General features: G+C 40.4%; 1 protein-coding gene across 3 annotated transcripts in view; it reads right to left on the bottom strand.

Annotated features, from left to right (window-relative positions):
- dnmbp (dynamin binding protein) overlaps nucleotides 1–20866 on the bottom strand; it is a 45541-nt gene extending 24675 nt beyond the window's left edge. For 2 of the 3 annotated variants that reach the window (XM_075458093.1, XM_075458094.1), the window contains exons 1-4: nucleotides 20546–20866; nucleotides 8050–8204; nucleotides 5376–5498; nucleotides 1071–3308 (exon numbers count right to left, since the gene is read on the bottom strand). In XM_075458093.1, coding sequence (XP_075314208.1) covers nucleotides 1071–3308; nucleotides 5376–5498; nucleotides 8050–8194 — 2506 coding nt within the window. In that variant the 5' untranslated portion in view covers nucleotides 8195–8204; nucleotides 20546–20866. Of the gene's footprint in view, nucleotides 1–1070; nucleotides 3309–5184; nucleotides 5216–5375; nucleotides 5499–8049; nucleotides 8205–20545 lie in introns of those variants that run through there. The other variant, XM_075458095.1, reaches the window with a different exon arrangement.
- Between the last annotated feature and the right edge of the window lie 1327 nt (nucleotides 20867–22193).

Raw genomic sequence — 22193 nt, 5'->3', positions numbered from 1 at the left:
CTCCAGAGTGAGCCACGCCGTGATACAGCTAAATTCAAAAATTCAAAAAGCACACTTTGTGCCTTTAGTCTGGGATAAGATTAAATAATAGGAGAAAATAATTATAGCTGCAGAGAGGGAAACTCTCCTGAGAAGGGGGGGACAATTCTAGCGAAAAAGCCACAACAACATAAGGGACAGAGGCCCATGTGAACTCTCACTATGTACAGGAATGCACCTCATGCCCCTGTGAAAAAGTGTTGGACTGCCATAGACAGCAATTAGCACCCAAGCTACATGAGACTGGAAAACTAGTCAAACCCATAAAAGCTTTGGATGATAGAGATCAAACAAATACAGCATCATCAAATTCTCATTGAAAATTAGTGCGTGCACTCGGTGTTGTGTTTCGATTAATCGGAAGCAAAGCTGATTGAAACTCACGACTACAAAGTCATTTGATGCAGGCCTGAATGCCAAAGAAACAATTTTCCCATTGCAATCACACACTAAGCATCGACTCTAGCGTTTTCCTTATTTTTACCAATATTTTAGTCCCATAATAGCTACTGGTCCCGACAAGGTTAGTGTTTGAACTGGAAATGGTCTCAACACACACACACACACACACACACACGACACACACTGTTATGATGCTCCTTCATTTAAATATACAATCCTCTTCCTGCTGATAACTTTGCCCACTAAACAGGGATGTCTCTCAATGGTTTAAATAAGCAGGGTTTTCGACAAATGCTCATCTCAGAGATTTGAAAAAAACTTGGAGGAAATCTACTGGGTACAGATGTCTCATTTTAAAATTCCTTTTATATTACAATTTATCCTCAGTCAGAGTGTGTTTTTCCACAGTCACCCGCAGGCAGCTGAGAGAAGCTATGACATAAACTGAAGCAAATTGACTTTTATTTGTTGTCTGTATTTCATTGTTTCTATCTCTACTCAAGCCATTCAGCTAGTCAACTGTCTCGTTAACTGACAGAAAGTTCTCAACTCCAGGTCATCCTGGTTGCTTGGGAGTTTATGTGGAAAATGACCTCTTTGACTTCGAGTCCACTGGCCAACACTCTTACCTTGTAGCTGTTGCTGCTCCAGGGCCAGCGTCTCCAATGTGTAGTTGCAGAACTCCAGATTCTCCAAAGCTTGCATGCGGGCTGTCTCATCTTCCTCCTCCTCCTCCAGCATTGCCCTGAGCTCCTCAGCCGTGTGCGCGTATTCTTCCATGTCATGCTCCACTTCTTGTAGGCGTAGCAAAAGCTGGTACCTTTCCTCCTCCTCCTTCTGTCTCTCAGCCTCTAACTCCATCTCCCTGTCCAGCTCTTGCTCTGCATCCAGCTCACATTGGATTTCATGTTCCTGGGCAGCTGCGAGGTCACCAAACTCGGCCTGACCCTCTGCGAGGACGTTTGCGGCTGGTTCATCTGGAGTGTAGAAGACAGGGGTGTTATTGAGGGGGCTGCTGGCCGAACGAGAGGTACTTCGTCTCGGGCAGTGAGGAGGGGGGCGTGGAGCAGGACGAGCAGGTCTGCAAGCTGCTGGGGCTGGAGGACGCAGGATTCGAGGACGAGGAGGAGGGGGGCGGAGGGTTCTGCGTCTCTCCAAAGACGAAGAGCTAGACTGCAAGAGGTTGGACACAGGAGAATATGAGGAGCCTCGGATGATATCATTTTCATTATTGTAGTCCAATATAGAAAAGTGCCGCGAGACATGAGACTGCTGGTCTAGGTCAGCTGCGGGCAGCGTGTCACTATAAGCACCAGAGCTCACATTGCTATCACTGTAAGAAGCGGTCAAGCTTTTCTCAAACTCAAAAAGCTGCTGAGACAGCTTGGTCTCCAGGTCACTGGCTGATGTGGCCAGTGCTTCCAAGGTGATGGATGTTGGCAGTATCCCATTAGCGCCTCGTGCCCTCTGCTGGGAACGAGGTTGTCCTTCAGCAGTCGGCATCATATCAGCATCGCTCACACTAGCATGCCGAGTTAGCTTCCCCAGTTTATGTCTCTCAACAATGTTGATCAATGCCTGACCAAGACTGCCAGATTGATTACTGGCGGTGGCACTGTCCGCTGGTACCCTCTGGTAAAATCTCCTGTCTTTAGACCAACCAGGCTGAGTGCTATGGAGCGTGTTGCTGTGAGATAATCTGGGCTTTAGTGGTCGAATGTTACCATTGGTATAGTTACTGGACGTTGGGCCAACATGTTGCCTCGGGCGATGTGGAGGCAGGCTAGGCCGAGGTGGGAGTCTTGGCCTTACAGGAGGAGCGGATTTTGGTCTCTCAAGAGTCCTTTGAGATGGGGGCACAGGTCTATGTGGCTGAGAGTCAGGTCTGTCCCCCGCTGGTCTCTGCCCCCTGTTATTAGTCTGAGCTACCACACTTTGATTTTCACTCTGCCACTTTTGCTCCTCAGTACTCTCAAAGTAGTCCAGGTCCCATACAGTATGATCCTTATAGGTCCTCCATTCAGGATCATTCTCTGACCCATTTGGACGTATATGTCTGGAGCTGTATTCAGTACAGCTGTTCTCCTTTTCTTCTTCTTGTTCAACAGCATTAGTTTCCTCTGTAGTTTTCTGCCCATCATCCTCTATTTTGACAAAACGATGAGGAAAGATACCCCGCTGCCCTTGCAGCTCCCCCTCCAGCCAACCATCTTCCAAAGTGCTTACAACACGAATGCGATCCCCCACATCAAAGTCCAGCTCGCCTGGCTCAATCGCCCGAAACTCATACAGTGCCACTCCATAGACACCATCTTCCTCCTCGTGCTCTTCCTCTATGATAGCCTCCTTCTGTTCTTCTTCTTCTTCTCTGAGAAAAACCTCCCCTTCTTCCATAATTTCCTCCTCAGTCCCTTCTCCTGCATCGTATGCATCATTGCAGGTGAACTGTTGAGGGTCAACATTTAAATACTGGCCCTCAATAGGCTCCTGAGGAGATCGGAGAGGACTCAGGAGCTCCACAAAGCCCTCAGGGAACATGCCCCTTCTGCCCTCCAACTCGCCCTGGAACCACCCTGGTTCAGGCAGGCCTGTGATGATGATCAGGTCCCCCTCGCGGAAGTCCAGCTCCTCATTGAGCTGTGCATGTAAGTTCATAAGTGCCCGGGCTTGGCCTAGGGCATAGGGAGGAAGCTCTGACGCTTGGGCCTGAGCTGACCGCTCAGACAGCTGTCTTGAGCGGCCCGACAGGTTCAGCTCCTTCATACATGATGTGGGGAAGTGACCACAGGCGCCCCAGGCATTACAGCCACGTTGCCAGGACTCCCCGAGGTCGATGGATCCTCCTTTCTCTCCCACAACCACATCACCTAAAGAGACAGAAAGCAGAGGGAACCTCATTTCATGATATGAAAATTACTGAAAGACTAAATAAAGTTCTCGTGTATTCAAAAAAAATTGTTATTTCCAGTGGAGATCATTTGTCATTCTAATGACCGAGCTGTAAGCACAGGGGAGGGAAATACTCAGGCTACAAAGGTGTCATGCTGGTTGCTCTATTAATTTACCAACTTGCCCAAGCAAAAAAACAGGATGCGAGACTCGCTTCGCTGACGAGAAGCACCAGCTTTAACTGATGGAGAGCTTATCAGATTCTCTAATTTAATATTTGAGTCATACTTTTCACTTTTTGGGGTAAGTATTAGGCCTAAACTGACATTTTTCAAAAGCTCTTTGGACATTACAAAAATACTTTTAAAATTAGCTTTATTGTTGGTTTTATAACAGCTTTATGTATGTTTTCCTATAACTAGCGAATAAAGGATTATAGGAATGTGTCTACCAGAAGTCATGAGGGTCACATTCCAAAGACCCACGACTCCACCTCCCATTGTGTCTGGGACTGAAACTGGAGCAGAGCCAAAAGCACCATGGGAAATAATACTAGATGCTCAGTGATGAGAGTTTTCTCTGCATCCTCTGATGTGGGAAGTGTTATTTGTCAGAGGGTACACAGAACATACTGGAATTACTTTTAATGGTCTGATGTAGTCATATGTTCAACTTAAAATAAAAGGATTTATACATGATAAATATATGATTAAAAAGACATTCCATAAATTATAAATGAATCACTGGAGCTTTTGCATTGAATGGCCTTATTCTTTAATATGACTAGCATAGTTCACTCATTCAAAATGTCATTTTAAACCACAAATCAACACTGAATACTTGAGCTACTAATACTATTGGCACTTCTAGTGACATTTAAAGACAAGTGTGACATGTTTTACCGATATACAGGATCTCTGAAAACATCAATGTAAGCCAGAAAGTATTGCAAACAAAAAGAAACAAAAGAAATGTGGTCATTTGATAAAAATCAGGAATGTGAAAAGAAATCAAAATATCTACTATAGACAGAATAGGTTTAGACTTGGCCTCTGAGGACATCTAGAGGGGAGTTTTGGAATCCTTCTTTGTGTTTACTATACTGAGCGTTACTGTTAATCTGTTAAACAATTGTTCCAGCACTGAATGTCCTCTGAGGAAATCTGCCAAGGTTCTATCTTATTTCATAATATTTACGCACGAGCCTACGTATGTTACTACAACAGAAAGAATTTAAAAAGGAAATTCCATGAATATGTAAAGAAGTGTCTTTCATCAGACAGATAACAAATTTGAACACAAAGGAACGATGCCAATATAGCAGACCGAAATAGATTTAGACAGACATACCATTAACGATCTGAACAAAATACAGGTAGTTTTATTACTTTGATACCATAAACTGACATGAAGTCTGAATCTATGCTAATTATTGTAAGTCGGAAGTATCAGTCCTAATAAGTCCTATTTCCTAATAAGAATATGTCATAAAGAAACAAATGCCTTGTCTCCGTTCATTGTGATTAACAGACACACTTTGGAGCTTATATATTAACTAAATTAAAGCAAAAGGAGGATTTCATCAGCACCTCAATTCTAAAGATGTATTTGCTTTCAGTATCAGACAGGGAATGTTGCTTATCAATGTATAAATAAGGCCTTTATTTTGTTCTTATAAATCACTCATTTCATACAGTAGTCACTGCTACTGAAAGAGTGCAAAATAAATTGTTGGATTTTTGTTTCTGGCATGACTTAACTTTTTTTGGCAGTGGAGACAAGGCACCAGTCAAATCTGACTGTCAGGTCACAGAGTCCAATACAACACAACATGACACAAAACAACCAGTTTACCTGAGGGCTGCGACATCAATAAGTAGCGTTATGCTAAGCGAGAAAAAATGATCTGTTAGTACTGTTAGGAAAAAGCATGTTTAGCTTGGTTACAACAATGGTTATTTGCAACAAAAAAAAACAACAACTAGTGATTGAGTCATTATCATGAAAGTAAGTATTGTGTACAGGTGCAGACAGTATGATGGTACCTCTCTTCAGGGATAGGCTCCCTGGTTCTGCTGAGGTGAAATCATTGACACACACATAGAGTCTGTCTCCAGGCTTGCTGCTGGGAATGGTAACCTCTTCCACGAAGGTGCTGGGGAACTGACCTGAACACAGAGGAAAAGCAAAACCGAATGACCACAGTGAATTCAGCGAAAAACATTTTCTGGGTTATCATGCACTGCTGAAGTAAGTCTGAAGCAATCTTTGCAAAAAGCCACAAAGAGAAATATGAATCGGCCGGTTTCGATGACTGTTCTAAAGTGAATAAACTGACGGAGGGATGGAGAGCATGCTACATTGCTAACGGCCTATACTGCCACAGCCACAGCAGAAGAAGTAGTTGTTCAATCTGAAGTAATCCTGTGTTAAGAAAATACAATAAATACTAAAGTGGATACCCACAGGGAAAAACAGAGAGAGCTTCTTCAGGAAATGCATTCCCCTCCCGGAATATCTGGGATATTATATCATATCTGGGAGATGCCTGTCAGTCACGTGTTTGCTGTTTGCCGGCTAAAAGTGGAAACAGTTGGCGATTCATGTAATGTGTAATCCTTGCCAGGTCACACGCTATTCGGAAAGTTGTTTTCATACCCCCAAATATGCATCAAGTCTTTTTTCAACAGACCAAAACCACCTCAGTGAGTGTTTACATTTTTTTTTTACAAGTTTCCACTCACCTTTTCTTAATCCCTTCTTCTAAATGCAGATTAGAAATGGAAACCGACTATTTTCTACACTTGCATTCTGCAACAATACTGAAACTGAAAACAGTTTGAGCTTCCCATTTTTCTCTTATATCCAGTAACGTCATATTACAGACGAACAGTCATGTATCTCTCCTTTGAACAGGTGAGAGCTGAAATGGAAGAGTGACAGTTTGTTTGCCTATTTACTGGCACTATTTTTGCAACAACTACCATAGCAAATTTCATGAAACTTCAACGTTGGAGCATGGGTTAAAAAAAAATACCTCACATTTTTATACTGATCTATATTTTTATTTTTAAGGGTTTGTTTTCTCAATGAAAAGCAGTCCTTGTTTGCTTTTCTATTCATACTGACATTTTATACAGAACCAGCAGATGTCTGAGAAAAGATACCTGAATATCAAACTTCTTCCCTGACATATAATCTATTGTTAGAACTTAAAAATTTCTAAAACAATACTGTAAACTGGAATAACTGCAACCATTAGATTCGAGTGTGCGCTATATGGTGGGGTATTTTGGTGTCTTTTTTTTTTTTTTTTTTCACCAGTGTAGATGTCACAAAGAACTTTGAAATGTATAAAAGTATCAAAACAACTTTTTTAATAACCTTTTCAGGGGGTCTCAATCTGCTTATTTAGCGTGGAGTGTATGCGGTGTGTTCACACCTCTTCAAATAATCAGCAACAACAGACAAATCGCACCATAATTAACTTCATCTGTGTGAACACACTAAAACTCCTTCAAGTCATCCAAATGTGGAAAAATACCATTCTCGTTTCATCATTTACAGGTAAATCTAATATACTATTGGTTATAGGTGTCAACAAAGAATATCTGTTGATAAAGGAATGATGGAGTCAGTATCTGGACTGGGGAAAAAGAACAGTGAGGAGCATCTGTGTTCTATAGACATCCAAGTGGGCAGATTTGAAAATGAAAATAGTTTTAAAGGTTAACAGTTTTCTGAATGCCTTTTATTTTAGTTTACTTTTAAGGTATCCAATACAGAACAAACCATTCACTATATCAAGAGCAATGGAAAATTGGTACATCTGTGCACTACAATCTTAAACTTACTACTGTTGCTGGGAGGGGTTTCACTGAGGTCACCAGAGCAAAATATTTGGAAAGTTAAAGCACAAAATAATAGCTGGAATCTCTAAACACAATGGCATTTCAAATTGGCACATAATGTAATATTATGTCTAAACAGAGAGGGCCCCGAACAGTAAACTATATGTGACCTCTTTTAACTCCACGACATCAATACAAAAGCAGTTTCTTCGTTACAGGGAACACATGCCATTGATGTATTGATATGAGCTGTTTTTTCCAGGGGCAGCTGAATAAATCCAGAACAACTTCCTTTACACATTTCCCCTCTGAGGGAATCCCCTTAGAGAAATCCTCTAAAGTTTTCCAAGAGTCAAGGAACTAAGTTTTTCCCCATCAAGGTCATTTAAAAAGTAAGCGAACAACAATGCCCACTTCAGTGGCACATCTCGCCTTTAATAGATTTTATCCTGAACCTTCCTGAAAATGAGGTGACAAATAATCCCTCTTGGATAAAAAAAATTCAAATAAAATCCCTAATTTCCCAGAACTCTCTGCTCCTCAGACCCTGCTATCTTGCTCTATAAACAACCAGTGATCAGTGTTATGTAGCTAGATCTGTGAGGAAGTTAAGAGATGTATGACGAGCAATTATTAGAAAGCACAGCAGTTCCCATTTCAAGAGTAAATCAATTGAATCCCTAATGCATGCCGTGTCGACACCAAAAAGAAAGACGAAGCAAGTCAGCCACAACAAGTTTCTCTGTGTACTGTAGATTTTCCACATTTGTTCCTTTTGGTAAAAGGTTTGCTCTTGATAAGGCTGTTTTATACCAAACATTTTACCCCAAATCTCAGTTTATACCAATAATGACGACAGAAAACTCACCCGTGACGCCATCTTTATTTCCAAGCAACCAGAACTCATCAAGGACATTGAGCACCTCAATGACATCACCAGGGAAGAGTGGGAGCTCCTCTGAGACACTGGGGAGAAACTCGAACACAGCACGCACCACCGATCCTGCTTCCATTACTCATAACCTGCAGGGGTCAAAAGAGACAGGCACAATTCTTTTACTGTTCGATACAATTCACACAGAACCGCCCAAAAAGAACAAAGGACTTAGACATAAGGATCATCTGTTTTCTAAATAGGAATGCATTCGACCACTTTCCCGAGTCCTTATTATGCAAATTAACTAATGGCTCACGGAGAGAGCAAGCTTTTGTGAAATTACACCAACTGAAAGGGGGCAACGAGAGCGTGAGAAACCTGAAAAGGGAGGAGATGAAAGAGAAGAAAAAAAAGAGAGAGCTCCACGGAAGACAGCTACATTCCTCAACACTCCTCTATCCTGAGGACACAAGTATTAGGGAAGGAAAATAACTTCAACCCAAACGGTGCAATCTGAATAAAGTCAGATGCACTGTTTGTATCTTTCTCAGATCCAAGTTAGTCAAGTAGATTTCCATATTTACAACCAGTTGTACTTTCATATTTAATAGTTTATTAAGTACGTTTTTCATTTCTTCTCTAATCCTCACCTGGCTTCTTTCCAAATCATATTGGAAAATATTACAAAAAAAAAAAAAAGACTACATTGCTGAGATAAGGACATGTAATGCCCGTACATTTTTCTGATCTTCACTAAAATGTGTTCCTTTTTTGTCTCCAGCAAAACAACTGGCTGGCTCTACATTTCTTTTTATATCCGACACCGTGTGTCTTTTAAAACAAACCAATTAGAGAGCATTTTCAGCTAAATACAGCGTAACTAGTATACAGAACTCACAAACATAATTCAAATGAAGCTGCAATCACAAGTGTGAGATGAGGCTGTATTCAACGTTTTAAAGTCGTTTAAACGTTTTAAAATAATCATTTATGATCAGCGCAACAACAAAGTATTTTGTGCTGGTTTAACTAGTTCTTGTGTCTCATTATCTTGGGACAGACTAACCACAGGTGGGGATGGACACGCTAAAGGAGACGGGAAATGAGAAACGAGGGCTGCAGTTTGCCACATTCAATGGGACCTCTGTTAAGTGGGCAACTGGAGCCAAGAGGCAAACAGGAACACGAGTCGAGACCAGTTGAGTGCTATCGTCTCTGGGGAGAGATGCAGCTCGGATTATCCTGGATGTGGATACAGGGGATGACCAGCAGTAAAAGAGGTAAAAGGGGAGAGCAGTGAGAATTTGAGGGGAAGTGTTTGCAGATTTGGGATACCGTTTGCTTCTCAGTGGAGGTTCACCTCTGCCGTTTAGCTTAGCAAAAGTACCTGCTGCTCACAGCGTGGTTGGTTGTGAAAACTATACCTCACAATGGTAAAACCACAATGAAACCTAAGCCATGGGTGTAAGTAATGCAAGCTGAACAGTACCCAAACAGAGGCATAAACACAAGGAGAATTAGCACGAAAAGGCCATCTGTTTATTCATTATTTAATTCAGTGCATGTCGTACAAGACAAAGTGCATCTAAACAGGATGATGAGCAAGGAACTGCAATGATTGTGTACAATTTCCAATCAACCATCAGTTTATGAATGAAGTGTGTGAGCTTCTTCAATCTCCTAAAAACATGTTTCAAAAGCGATTCACAAAATCATATATTTAGTTGCTGTTTATGATAAAAAAAAATCTCCCTACTTAAGACAATGTAGCTGTGGTTTAGACAGAAATTAAGTTGTAAAAAAAAAGTCTCTCTGCTCATCTGTGATCCAAATTAAAATAGAGAATTTAAGTGAATCGAATACGTCCAGACATGCAACTTGGAGGCACTTGAAGGACTTGTACCTGAGCTCTTCAACCACGCCACAAATATTTAAAGTTAATCTTTTGATTACGAATGTAACATTTTCTAACCTACAGTACCTGCCCTGAAACTGCTTGGACCGCTCCTGGGGAGGCCCACTTCACTGCTCTACAACCAAGATCAAGAGAGTGCTGTTCTTGTTAAAGCCAGTGACAAACAAATATGACAGAAAAGCAATCGGTCTTATGAGAAGGACTTCTTCTCAGCGCGTCAGGTCACACAAATAAAGTATTTTTTCTGTAACCTTGAGTAGAGGTACTGCCAGAAATGCCAATCATCTAAATGAGGAGAACAGGAAGTCACAACATAGGGACACACAATGTGTTGCAAAAGCACTTAATAAACCACAGATCAACCACGTACGCTAATGCCTTAGATAATATAAAGTCTGGAATATAGTTTATTTTACACATCTTAAACACTATAAGTTAGTATTGCTGCTGTCAAAGAGCAAAGTTTCATATTTTATCTGTTGTGTAGGCGTGATATCATGTCCCAACCACAAAGCAAGTTAAACAGGGCTATTTTTGAAATGTAATAGAAGATCAGAGAAGGTTCAAGGTCTACGTTCAGAAAGAAACTTACTTGCTGTGTGCCTCTTTCTCCAAATGGTTAATGAGGATTCCAGCCTAATCTAAGCAAGCTTGTGACTTTTAGTATATTTACTACATCTCACCAAATTTCCTTAGAACTGTTTCCTTAAACAGTGCTTCTGGCAACTGCAAAGAGGAACCAAAGCTTTTAATTAGACTCTCTATGTCAGGGGTTTTCAAAATGAGAGGCAGGCAGGAGGCTGAGGGAATGAAAATGAAGAAAAATTACATTGTTAAAAAAAAAAGAGACCAAGTAGCAAAAACTAAATGTTATAGAAAATGTTCAGGGATACATTCATTTAGGGTAGAATTATACGGTTTCCTACAAATGTATAATTGCCTAAAAAGGGGCCTTCTCCAAGTATGTAGTGTCGTCGGAAATCATGCAATATTGGGCTGTTCTGACTTACTTGCTGAGACTCCTCAGGATCTGTTGACGTGATGGTGATTTCAATGGCATGCAGGATTTGTGCAAAACTAAGCAAGCAACCCCAAATGCAATCTTTTTCAAAGCTTTGAAAACTTCATTTCTATTTTTAGCTAAGAGGATTTAATGCAGTGTACTTCAACAGACCTTCATTTTCTACAGGAATACTATATATATACCTGTCTGAAGTCTTGAGAAAAATCAATTCTCTTAAACCTTTAATGTCTTTATTAGGAAAAAAAAATCATTTTCATCCATTTTCTTGGGACAAGAATAATCTTTTTCACAAACAGTTGGAGGGACACTTCATAGTAAGGGTATCACACTCGCTTTCAGTATCACACACCTAAACCAGATGACAAAGATGGCACAGGCAGTTTTTATTTCCACAAAATTTGGGTTAGGGTTCTATAATACTGAGGGTAGCTTCATTTACTCTTCTGCATCTCATCCACCACTGCAGCCAAGCTTAAAACCAGCCGACTACTGCACCAGGACCTGCAACAAGTCACTGGACCGCTGAAGCTTTTGTGCAGTTAATCCTTAGATCTGCATCCAGCCAGACAAGCTCCTTAGCGTTATTTCTGGGTTCATCAGCGTGTCAGCACTGTGTCTGTGCTTGCTGACTTTTTCACCGTACTCCAGATGAACACAAAGCCTGCTATCAAGAGAACTGTGTCATGGCAGTTTTCCAGGGATACTGTGAGACCACAGACACAGTGAAAATTTACCCAGGACACATGACACAAGAAAAAACAACAAATTACAAATTTGAACAAATTTTCTTTACGTTTCCTTCATGGTATGTATCCACGTGACGCTATCCTTTCTACACTACTGTCTAACAGAAAGGCCAGTCTAGACTCATTTTTCTCAAGAAAAGAATAATTTCCATCCACTGAAGGCCAAAATTACATTGTCTCATTACTTATCACGTTTAGGAACAGATCCTATTAATTGCATGCTAGTAAGCCTGTCAGTGTACACTATAAAAACAACAAATTCCTAAATGCAATGTTTAAAAGCACTAAAAAAAGAGAAGTAAATTAGGCTCTTCCTCTTCAAGTCTTTGTAGAAGCATAATGTACATGTTCCAGTATACAAGCAAACCATTATGACTCACAGAATCATGAACTGAGGGATAATATGTCTGGATTTAAAAAAAAAAGGTGAGGGATAAGCAGGCAGTATCAAGGCTTGAAGGTGTGGCTGGAGGAAACATTTCTGCCAGGAAAGCAGTGCACAAATGTTACGTTGTATCAGATTACATTCCAATGCAAGGCATTGCTTTAGAAAAGGCCCACAGGCTAACTTCACAGCATTTTTGTCAGAGTAGAGACAACCTAAACTACTTCTAGTCTATTTACTATCAAGTACAACGGACTGTGAAGTGTTAACTGCTTACACACTGTGGCTAAACGTCTCGTGGTAAAGTACACGGGGCGTTTCGCACACTAAAAGATCTTATTGACAAGATTTACAGGCGTGTCTCTTCCATTATGATTCATCAGCTCTCATCAGATAAGCAAAAGTTGTGTAAAAAGATTAGTTTTGACTGAAACTCTGGTCCCAGAACACTGGGTCTTGGACACAGAATTGCATGCATCAATAAAAATATTCTACAGCTGCAAACTGTCATGTAAAAACACTGATGACACTGCTCCACAACAGGGACTCCTTATGATTTATTTCAAGGTAAAGAGGGTGAGTGAGACTGTGAGTGAGCCAAATATGTGACACCTGGCACCGTTCTGGAGAAAGTAACAGGATTATGACAGACAGCTAAATAAACAGCTGACACGCACTTACAACCAGACATCCACTGTATACATCCACAGCTGACAGCGGGACAAAGCGCCAGCTGTCTGGACCCCAGAGATGACCCTGAGACATCACCACCATTTAGTATCTGCAAACCATCTGCTCATGTGTGTTTGTGTGCGTTTAAATGAGCACCATATGATGCACTTTTAGCAAATGCAATGCATATTAAGGGAAGTCACTTTCATAAAGGTTTTTTTTTTTGCATTGCGTATATGCTTTTAACAGCAAGTTCTTAGCAAGAATACAGAAGTGAGAACAGTCCTCTTGCCCTAGTTTATGGAAATTGAAGATATCAGAAGACACAACTGTAAGAAATTACCATATATATATCAAAATCTGATGTTGATCTTTTTAAGGTGTGGGTTCAAATTTGATTCTTACTTAAGTTCAGACTGAATAATCAATTTTGCAAATCAATTTTGTAAAACTAATTGGGAAATAAACTATTTTACATGGTTATCTAGTTCTTTTATAACATCTGACTGATGTGTAGGACCTTTTTATAGAGATTAATCTGTGATTTAGTCAGTTAATTGATCAATTGGAGTTCAGAAAATGATGCAATGAAAACCATAATGTTTAGTTGTGGTCCAACTGACTCATAGCCTATTTTAAATAAAAGGACACATACTCTGCACATGCTTTCACTGCCTGTATGACAGTATGAACTAGCTCACTTTTGTCATGGTTTTGAGGCAAACAGGTAAAGTTGTGTGAGTGCTGAAACACTGAATAAGTCTGTGTGAGAATAAAAGGAGGAAGAGCTGACTGACTGTATCTTCTATTGAACACTGTCTGATGCCAACAATAAAGCCGCTGCCTCATTATCTGTCTGCCTGCCCGGACGAGGCTCACACCGATGCACAACATCTGTGCCATTCAAGCTTTTCATTTACACTGAGGTCTTTGGCTGGCACGTGCCTGAGTGTAAATATCTACACACACAAAAACATACACTGGCAGAATCCTCTGGAGCGGGCTGGGTGACAGCTGATGTCTTTTGATAGCATCTGTTTATCCGGGACTCGTGCTGTGCAGCAGTATGGCACCCCTCCCATCCAGAATGCTGAGTCCACTGAAACGCTTTCACTTCAAAACAACATAGGCAAAGCAGGTGGAAAGGCAGTGGACAGTTCTAGATATCAAAAACTGAGAGACATCTGTTTCATCCCTTTTGACCGTCTAGTCTTTCAGCACACGTGATGGGGGGTAGAGGGGGGAAAGGCTGTAATTAGCAGACAGTTGTCAATACAACTGGTTTTATGACCATGTGTTAACAGGATCTGTGCTCCCTGGGGCATGATGACTTTACCGAATCTGATCATATTTTTAAAACAACCAAAGTAGTACCATTCAATTATGTCTTGCGCATATTACGCACAGAAAAAAAGCTCAAACTATTAAGTTTAGTTCTTTATGCGGTCTTAAAACTTTTCCCCACACTAAACACACAGAGAGGCTCTATCATCTGTCATTTCTTTAAACAACAAGTACATGGTTGGACTGTGAGGGAAGCGGGCCCTTTTTACAGAGCATTTCATTCAGATGAGGCAACACTGCTTGGCCTCAGTAAACTGGATAAAAAGAAAACATCTGGCAAGCTGAGGGAAATATCTAAAGATGCCAAACTGTGTTGAAATATCTGGTTCTGTTGCACGCAAACATACGAACATCACAGTGAGCACATACAGAAGGAGGGTTGAAAGTAGCATTTCAATGTAAACTATCACTGTTGTACAATAAGTGATTAAAGCTATTTGTCACAAAGCCACAATCAATTGAAATCATTCCCATTAAGAGACGGAAAGAAGGACCTTTCCATCCATCCATATAGTGTCTAAACCTGCTTTATACTGGTCAGAGTCAGGGAATCTGTGTATTATTCCAACTGTGATCAAGAATCACTAAAGTGAGGATGAAGTTTGAGTTTGATGACGTATTAGACCAAAACCCGCCTTTCCTGCCACACCCTTAAAACAGGAATCAGCCCAGGACGTACACCGGCAGTTTCCAGTGAATGTTGTCCACCTTAAGACATGAATCATCTTTGATTGCAGCTACGACAAAAATCCAGTGTAGTTATTTGTGTACATCCAGTTAGCTTGATTAAAAAGAGAGGTCTGTTGTTTTTCACATGGGACTCATTCTAGCTCCTTTTACCAAACAGTGACAACATGTCACACACTAAACATCCATCAATGCATTATCTTCCGCTTTTCTGAGGTCAGATCGGCCAGCCGAAACCTCTCCATCCGATGTTCATGCAGTTAAGTTTTTAGTGACCTTTATATATATATATATATATATATATATATATATATATATATACATATATATATATATATATATATAAAAATCAAGATATGACATAGGTATGAAGCAAGAAAGTGAATAAGCAAACACCTAAACCATTTAAATTTGCTGCAAACTGAGAATGTGTTGTGCTGCTCTGTCTCACAGGACGTACCGCATTAATTACTTTTCTACTTTTTCACTCAGGTGAGACACATGACTTTATATGGGGATCGTCCAAATTCAGGGCAGTTCTAAAACTGTCATCTACTCCAGAGTGGTGCCAGGTTAGAGTGCACAGCAAGTAAGAAATTATGTAAAAAAAATAAACTAAAAAAAGCTGAAATCACAGTGTACTGTTCAAAGATTCTGTTATGACGCTGATATCAACAAATCAAACCGTTTTGCACATCTGCATTCTCACATGTGGCTCTTTCAGGTAATATCTTGAAAAATAAAGACCCCGTGAAAATAAAAAAACAGCTATCATATCCTTCATTATGCACGACCCACAGGTCCCAGCACAATTGCGACCTTAACATAGTGCCACAGCTTTTCATTCTTGCACTAGAGACGCATTTGACCAGCTACAGTGCTTTCTAAGTAACACTGCTGAGGAAGAAACACAACCTACACATCTGGAGTGCTAAAAGAGGAGGTCATGCTCCCTTGCACAGACCCATGTGGAGGCTGATCTGCTCACAGACTCATGCATGGAAATTTTGCAAAGATACCATTAGTTTACAAAAACTGGAAGCTGTTTAACAAACCAAAACAAAACCAAAGCACACTGCAAGTCGACAGTAATTACGTCACAGTTTGCATGAGAACCTAAAAATCTGCTTTACTTTCTGTCTTTACAGTAATCTGAGTCAGGGCAGGACATTCCCACCTACGGTCCCTTTTAAGTCAGTCCTTCCAACGTTTAGTCCTGTCTTGTTTTGAAAGCTTTAGACAACTGAACTATTTTGAATGATTTAGCACAAAAGGGAAATTACTTTTGACATCAGTTGAAATACTGTATTTCTGATGGTACGTAAGAATAAACGGTCACAGTCTTTAACAAGAAATTTGCAAGGGTTGCTGCTGAACATAGAGAAAACCCTGGGTGGGCAAGTGATAAAAGGCTGGAAACACTCGTTTTTAGCTCATCCATAAATCTACCTCTGTCTTCACATTTTCATTCGCTTTGTGTTCCAGGAACTCTAACGCGCAAACATTCCCAACAAGAAAGGCTACTTTTCAGACTCCAATTCATCCTGACTTCTGCTTTCATTCCATAATTCCCTTTAGTCACATATTTGTTTCTCCATTCCTTTCTCAAGCATGCACATGTTGAACATCAATGGGTTGTACTGTCTGACGCGCACACACACACACACACACACACACACACACACACACACAAACACAGACACACACACACAAACAGAGGTATACAGACACTGGGTGGAACAGACTTTTTGCATAAACATTTCCACCGTACGAAGAGCAGCTTGTATGTTTGAGCTAAGGGGCCGAGGCTGTGTTGTCATGGATACAAGAGATCTGTTTGGATGGAAGAGGCTTCTCCCTGAGAGGACCCAAGAGGTGCCCAAGGATATGCCGCAACCCTAAAACAAGACTCAGCCCTAATAGTTTGCATATGAGCTGTTACACAACCAAACTCTTGCATGGGATCACATTGTGACTGCAGAAACATCATCCGTTCAGTGAAATGTGAGCATTCTTTATGAGGAAAAACTCCCATCAACTTAAAATTAGTGCATCTTCTTTCCAAACTTTTGTAAAATTCGGGGTGAATTGAGGCCATTAGAGAGAGACTGCCAAGACTGCAAAAGCTAATCTGCTATGATGAATTTCCATTACTGGGCATCAAAGTTCTGCGAACACATTTATGAATCATCACATGGGACACCCCTACTGGGCTTGGCCTGGAATATTCTAGGCAAAGGATTGTAAATACAGACCGTGCAGGCTTTTCAGCAGAATTTCACCAAAACACTGACACTATGTAAGAAGAAACAACATGATTACATGATTAAACAAGGCATACACAGGTAGAAAGCCAAAGAAAGATTCCTGCGTGGACGGCAGAAAAGTTGGAGCAAAGTCTCATGGGTGAGAATGTTGATTGCTATTTCCTCCATAAAAAGTTCAGCTTATTCAGAAACAGCTGCACGACTTAAAAACCAAACTGAACAACCTTGGGCTCTTTGGATAAGAGACACTAGGGAAAAGTTTGCAACACAACAGTTTCTCTTTGCCCATCAGGCCAGGATGAGCACCAAAAAACTCAAGCAAAAAGATTCATTTCTACCCAAGTCAGGTCAAAACTGTAAAGTAGAGCGTAAAGAGCTTCAAAACACCAACTCTATTGAACCTGCTCTAAAGCTTGTATCTGCAAGTCTGCTCAAATTTCATGAAACAGAAATGAAGTACAGCTTTGTTGTTAAGGACTCGCCAGCTTAAATAAAGGTTAAGTAATAAACCCGAGAGAAAAAAAAACAAATGTCCTCTTCACCAAATGGGTCAGGCATGGCAACTGAGAACAATCCTGGCAACTTGCAGAATGGGATTTTTCAGAGCTGGCAACTGGGAGCAAGGTTTGTCTAACATCAGCAACATTTATTAGCCGTTTGCTGACAGAGTCAAGATGAAGAGTCGAGGGAATTTAGGCAGGGTCGGAGGAAAGCAACTGCAGGCGACTGCACAACTGCAGTAGAGATAAAGGCAGGACTGGCATGCATTGTCACATTTACACACATCAAATGAGGCAACAATGTGGAATTACGTCAAAGTTGTCTTAATTCAAAACTGATCATTTCTATCAAGACAAAACTTCAGAATATGTCAGTTTACGGAACAGAAATTAATTTGGAGGTGTTTTAAGGGTTTAGATCAATGCAGCTTTCACCCAGTGCCATGTGGACTCGTAAGTATTAAGTATCGTTCAAATGCTCTTTGGTTTAGTCTATCATCCTGTACAGCTCCATTTAATCTTCTCAGTCCTCTGTGTGTTTAGTCTTTAAAACAAAAGAATGTGCCAAAATTGTGTCTCAATGTATCTTTTCAAACTTTTAAGCAACATCACCACCCAGTCAAATATAACGTTGGCTTCCTGAAACAGCTGATTAAATAATATCTAGATATACTTCTCTGAGGTGAAAGCAAATTATATAACAGGATGACAGAGAACTTCCCATGTTTCATCAACTTAGTTTCATTTATACGACGTTAGCGTTCTGTGCTGCAGCTGAATAGCGGCGTGGCTCTGGTTGGTTACAGTAATAACTGCAACACAGTGATAATCAACTGCATGCTGCTGTTACACTGAACAAAACTGCGAGATTAATTGGATTTATTTGGACAGCTACTGTATGCTTTTTGTGACATGTAATACACAAACATCTCAAGTTTCTATGTCACCAAGTGTTGACACATGACACCACAGCTAGAGTTAAATAATTCAATGTGAAGGACACTTACGTGCATCCAAAATCTTGCCTTAACACTAAAGCGGGGCAACAAAACATTTCATTAGTGGTCTCAGAGCAAAGAAGCAGCTTTCTGTTATGACTCAGAAGAGAGAGAAAAAAAAACGTTAAGTGCATTTTTGCGAAGAGAGCTGCTTCACAGGGAAAGTTACTGACTCTTTCATTTTCACATGGAGAATGCTGTCTGGATCCCTGCAAAAGAAATAGCTAAGCTTTGGATGTGTGAGGGGCTGTTGTGCAACACCGACACTGCAGCAGAGGAGCAGAAGAAATGCAGGAGATCCCCCTGCACACTGCAGTGTGGATGGTTTGGAGGAATGCATAGAAGAGCTCACTGCCGGTGCGACCAATGGAAGTGTGGCAAAGATGATACCTCTGTGCAAATTTGTATCCGAAAATTAAACTAAAGCAACACACTATTTTCCCTTGTACGAAAAACGTGCCGATTAATCCGATGATTCTAGCAGCTTCAAACTATGTTGTGTTAGCACAAAGCTAACACAACATACATTAGACTAGCATATAATGTCCCACCAGTATGCGGCACAGAGATAAGGTCTGAAAACATTTAGATCAGAACCAGAACTAAGCATAAGCAGAACCCATTACACGGGCACAACAACAACTGACTTTTTCATGCTTACTTCTGAGAAGGGCTGCACAATATATGGAAATATATCATTATCCCAATTAAATCGATATTATATCAATATCCCATCGAATATCAATATCGCAAAGAGAATGTAACTTGAAATGTGTATTATTGATGGCTGGATTCCACTTAAAGGAAGTTCTGCTTCTGGTTATGTTCCACAACTTACCAGCATGCAGAGGTGCAGAAGAATAAAAATAAAAAAAATAAAAAGTAAATCCTAATTAAATTAGTTTTCTCTTTCATTTTCTCTTTGAAGCTTCAAAATATCTTGAGTCATCTTCATCTTTCATGACTCAACCTGCTCTCATGATATGGCACGAGTACACAGCAAGTCATGTTGGGCGATATTTGAAGAAAATCTTGAACTATGCATGGTACTGTGAAAGCAACACCTTAGTGGAAGCCTTTACTCGAACCGTTTTGCATTTCCTGTAACCCCGCGAGATGAAACTCAAAAGAAAAGAGAAAACTTTTGCACGTTAAGACAGGCTTTGATATCATGTTAGATAACAACACTGAGATTAATGTGCCAACTTTGCCTCCTTTTAGCACCAAACACATGCAGCTGTCAGCCAACAGCATACGTATGAGGCCCCAAAATATCAACAGCTTGTGTGTGCTTGCATTATTCATGCTATAAGGATAAAAATCTGTTTTCTGGGGGACAGAAAGGGACTCCCCACCATGCCAAACATATACTGTTTGTACAACAACAACAAAAAAGAGTTGATATGACTGAGGTTTTGACAAGTAAAGTCAAAGTTAATGTTAATGCAGTGACAGTATGTGTGTGTGCTCCTCTGTCTCACATGGTGGAACAACTGACAGCAGAGGCCACAGGTGACACACAGCAGGCGGATTATTTGGTCTGCAGCACTTGTGTTCACTGCCATCACCCATTCAGCTCACGTCAGTAGCCAGCTAGTCTAGTAGTTGAGTATTCACACTAACACTGCCAGCACTGAGGTCTGTGTGTGCAGGATAAATCACGTCCAAAACCCAACCAAACGACTGCGACAGTTTGACGGGCTAGGACAGCGCTGAGTTCACCAAATCAATCGTAAACGGAGGGGGAAAAAACAGCTTCATCCCCTTTCAGGTCCGTAGAGGAGAAGATGCACATCTAAAAAACCAAGTATTTCTGTGTTATTGCAAACTTACGCCTATGCAGATACACATCATCCCACTATGGGTGTTTCTTTTTTTTCCGATCACGCTGGAACAAAAGTGAAAGGTTTTTATGGGTGTTTTTTTTTCTTTCCCCGAGCTTTTCTTACCTGTAAACTGGTTGAAACTGTGGGATCAGGCCGTTAGATCCAGTCAGACTAGATCTCCAACTTCTTCAGCCTGCTGATGTGGTGTGATGGCAGTGTTGCTTCTCCGCGACACAACTTCTGTGCAGCTACACGTCCCACAGCTTTGATGGTGGGCGCAGAGTCATTACTTACTGGTAGAACTGCGTTATTTGGGCGTGAAGGTCAAGAAAGCATGATGAGAAAGTGCCACGGTGGTCCTGGATGACTGTAGGTCTCGGTACAGTCAGCTGTCATCACGTTGGACACGGGATCAGCCGAGCGGCGATGCGTCTCCCCATGCCTACACACAACAACGCCACCCACTTTTCCCGAGCAGCCCCGGGGCTGCCCCGGCGGATGCCTGATTGAAAAGACCTGAACGTGAATCCAAAATTAAAGGAGGGACTTTTACAAGATAGCAAAAAGGGGAAAAAATAAACAGAAATACAGAAGTGAGTACGTGCACACACCGTTATTTATTTTTAACAGTCACTGTTAAAGTGTCGAGGGCTACTTAGCCATTGGTGGAAATAAACTATCTTGCCCCTACTTGAAATGTTAATTTCTCATTTACAGAGTTTTCACCACACTGGAAAATAAATGATATTGCTTATGAAGTCACTACAATAAACTCACAGTCAAAGATCATATTTTTAAGGTTAAAATGCATACGAACTGATGCATGTATAAATAACCTTTATGAAGGGTATTTCTACTTTAATCAGATCATTGCTAATTGTAGTTCTAGTAATTATTTTTTATCATGAATATAAATGCTAAGTACATTTCTTGATTAAGTGATGGTTTGATCCATTTAATTAGAAAAGAGACAAACAATCAAGACTGATAAACATAACGAGACTCTGAGAAAACATGAATGTGGAAGCATAATTTATTAAGATGACACATAAAACAACCATGAAGAGATGCAATAATGCCACAAAGAGGTAGAGAATGGCTGCAACAAAGTAAAATGGAGCCAAATGGGGAAAAGCAACAACACAACATTTGAGACACAAAAAGATCAACAGAAAACCAAAAAAAAACACTTCACTGAGATGCAACATGACGGCAAAGAGACACAGAATGACTGACAAGAAAAAGAAAAAGAAACAGGAGACACAAACGTTAACAAAAAACAATTAAGTAAATGCAAGTCAAACAATGTTGCACACACAGAGATGCAAAACAACCAACAATGAATGACAAAGAAATTTAAAATGACCAAACTTAAACACAAAATAACCAAAATGGTACCAAAACCAGCTATCAATAGTTACAAAAAGACCACAAGGTGGTGATAAAATGAACCAGAACACATAACTTAAACTTTTACCTGTATAGTTGGCGTTTGTTTTGTGTAACTTTCAGTAGAACTACCGGGAGCACTTTACACATCTGAGGGGCTATGGTTTCATAATCCCCCAAAGTTTAAACTTAGACATTCTTTTGTTCCGTTTGAAACGTGTGTTTTTAAACGTGATGTTATCGCTTTAAATTGACATTTACATAACAGTATATCATGTATCAAAATTTAGCCACACAAGTTCAAATTTAATATGTCATCATACACACTTTAAGATAACACATTTTACTCAACTTTAGGGTGAACAATTCTCTGCATCTCAAC

Source organism: Odontesthes bonariensis, chromosome 23 (assembly GCF_027942865.1).
Source record: "Odontesthes bonariensis isolate fOdoBon6 chromosome 23, fOdoBon6.hap1, whole genome shotgun sequence".
NCBI lineage: Eukaryota > Metazoa > Chordata > Actinopteri > Atheriniformes > Atherinopsidae > Odontesthes > Odontesthes bonariensis.
The sequence above is the reverse complement of the archived record's forward strand: the minus strand, read 5'-3'. Positions and strand labels throughout refer to the sequence as shown.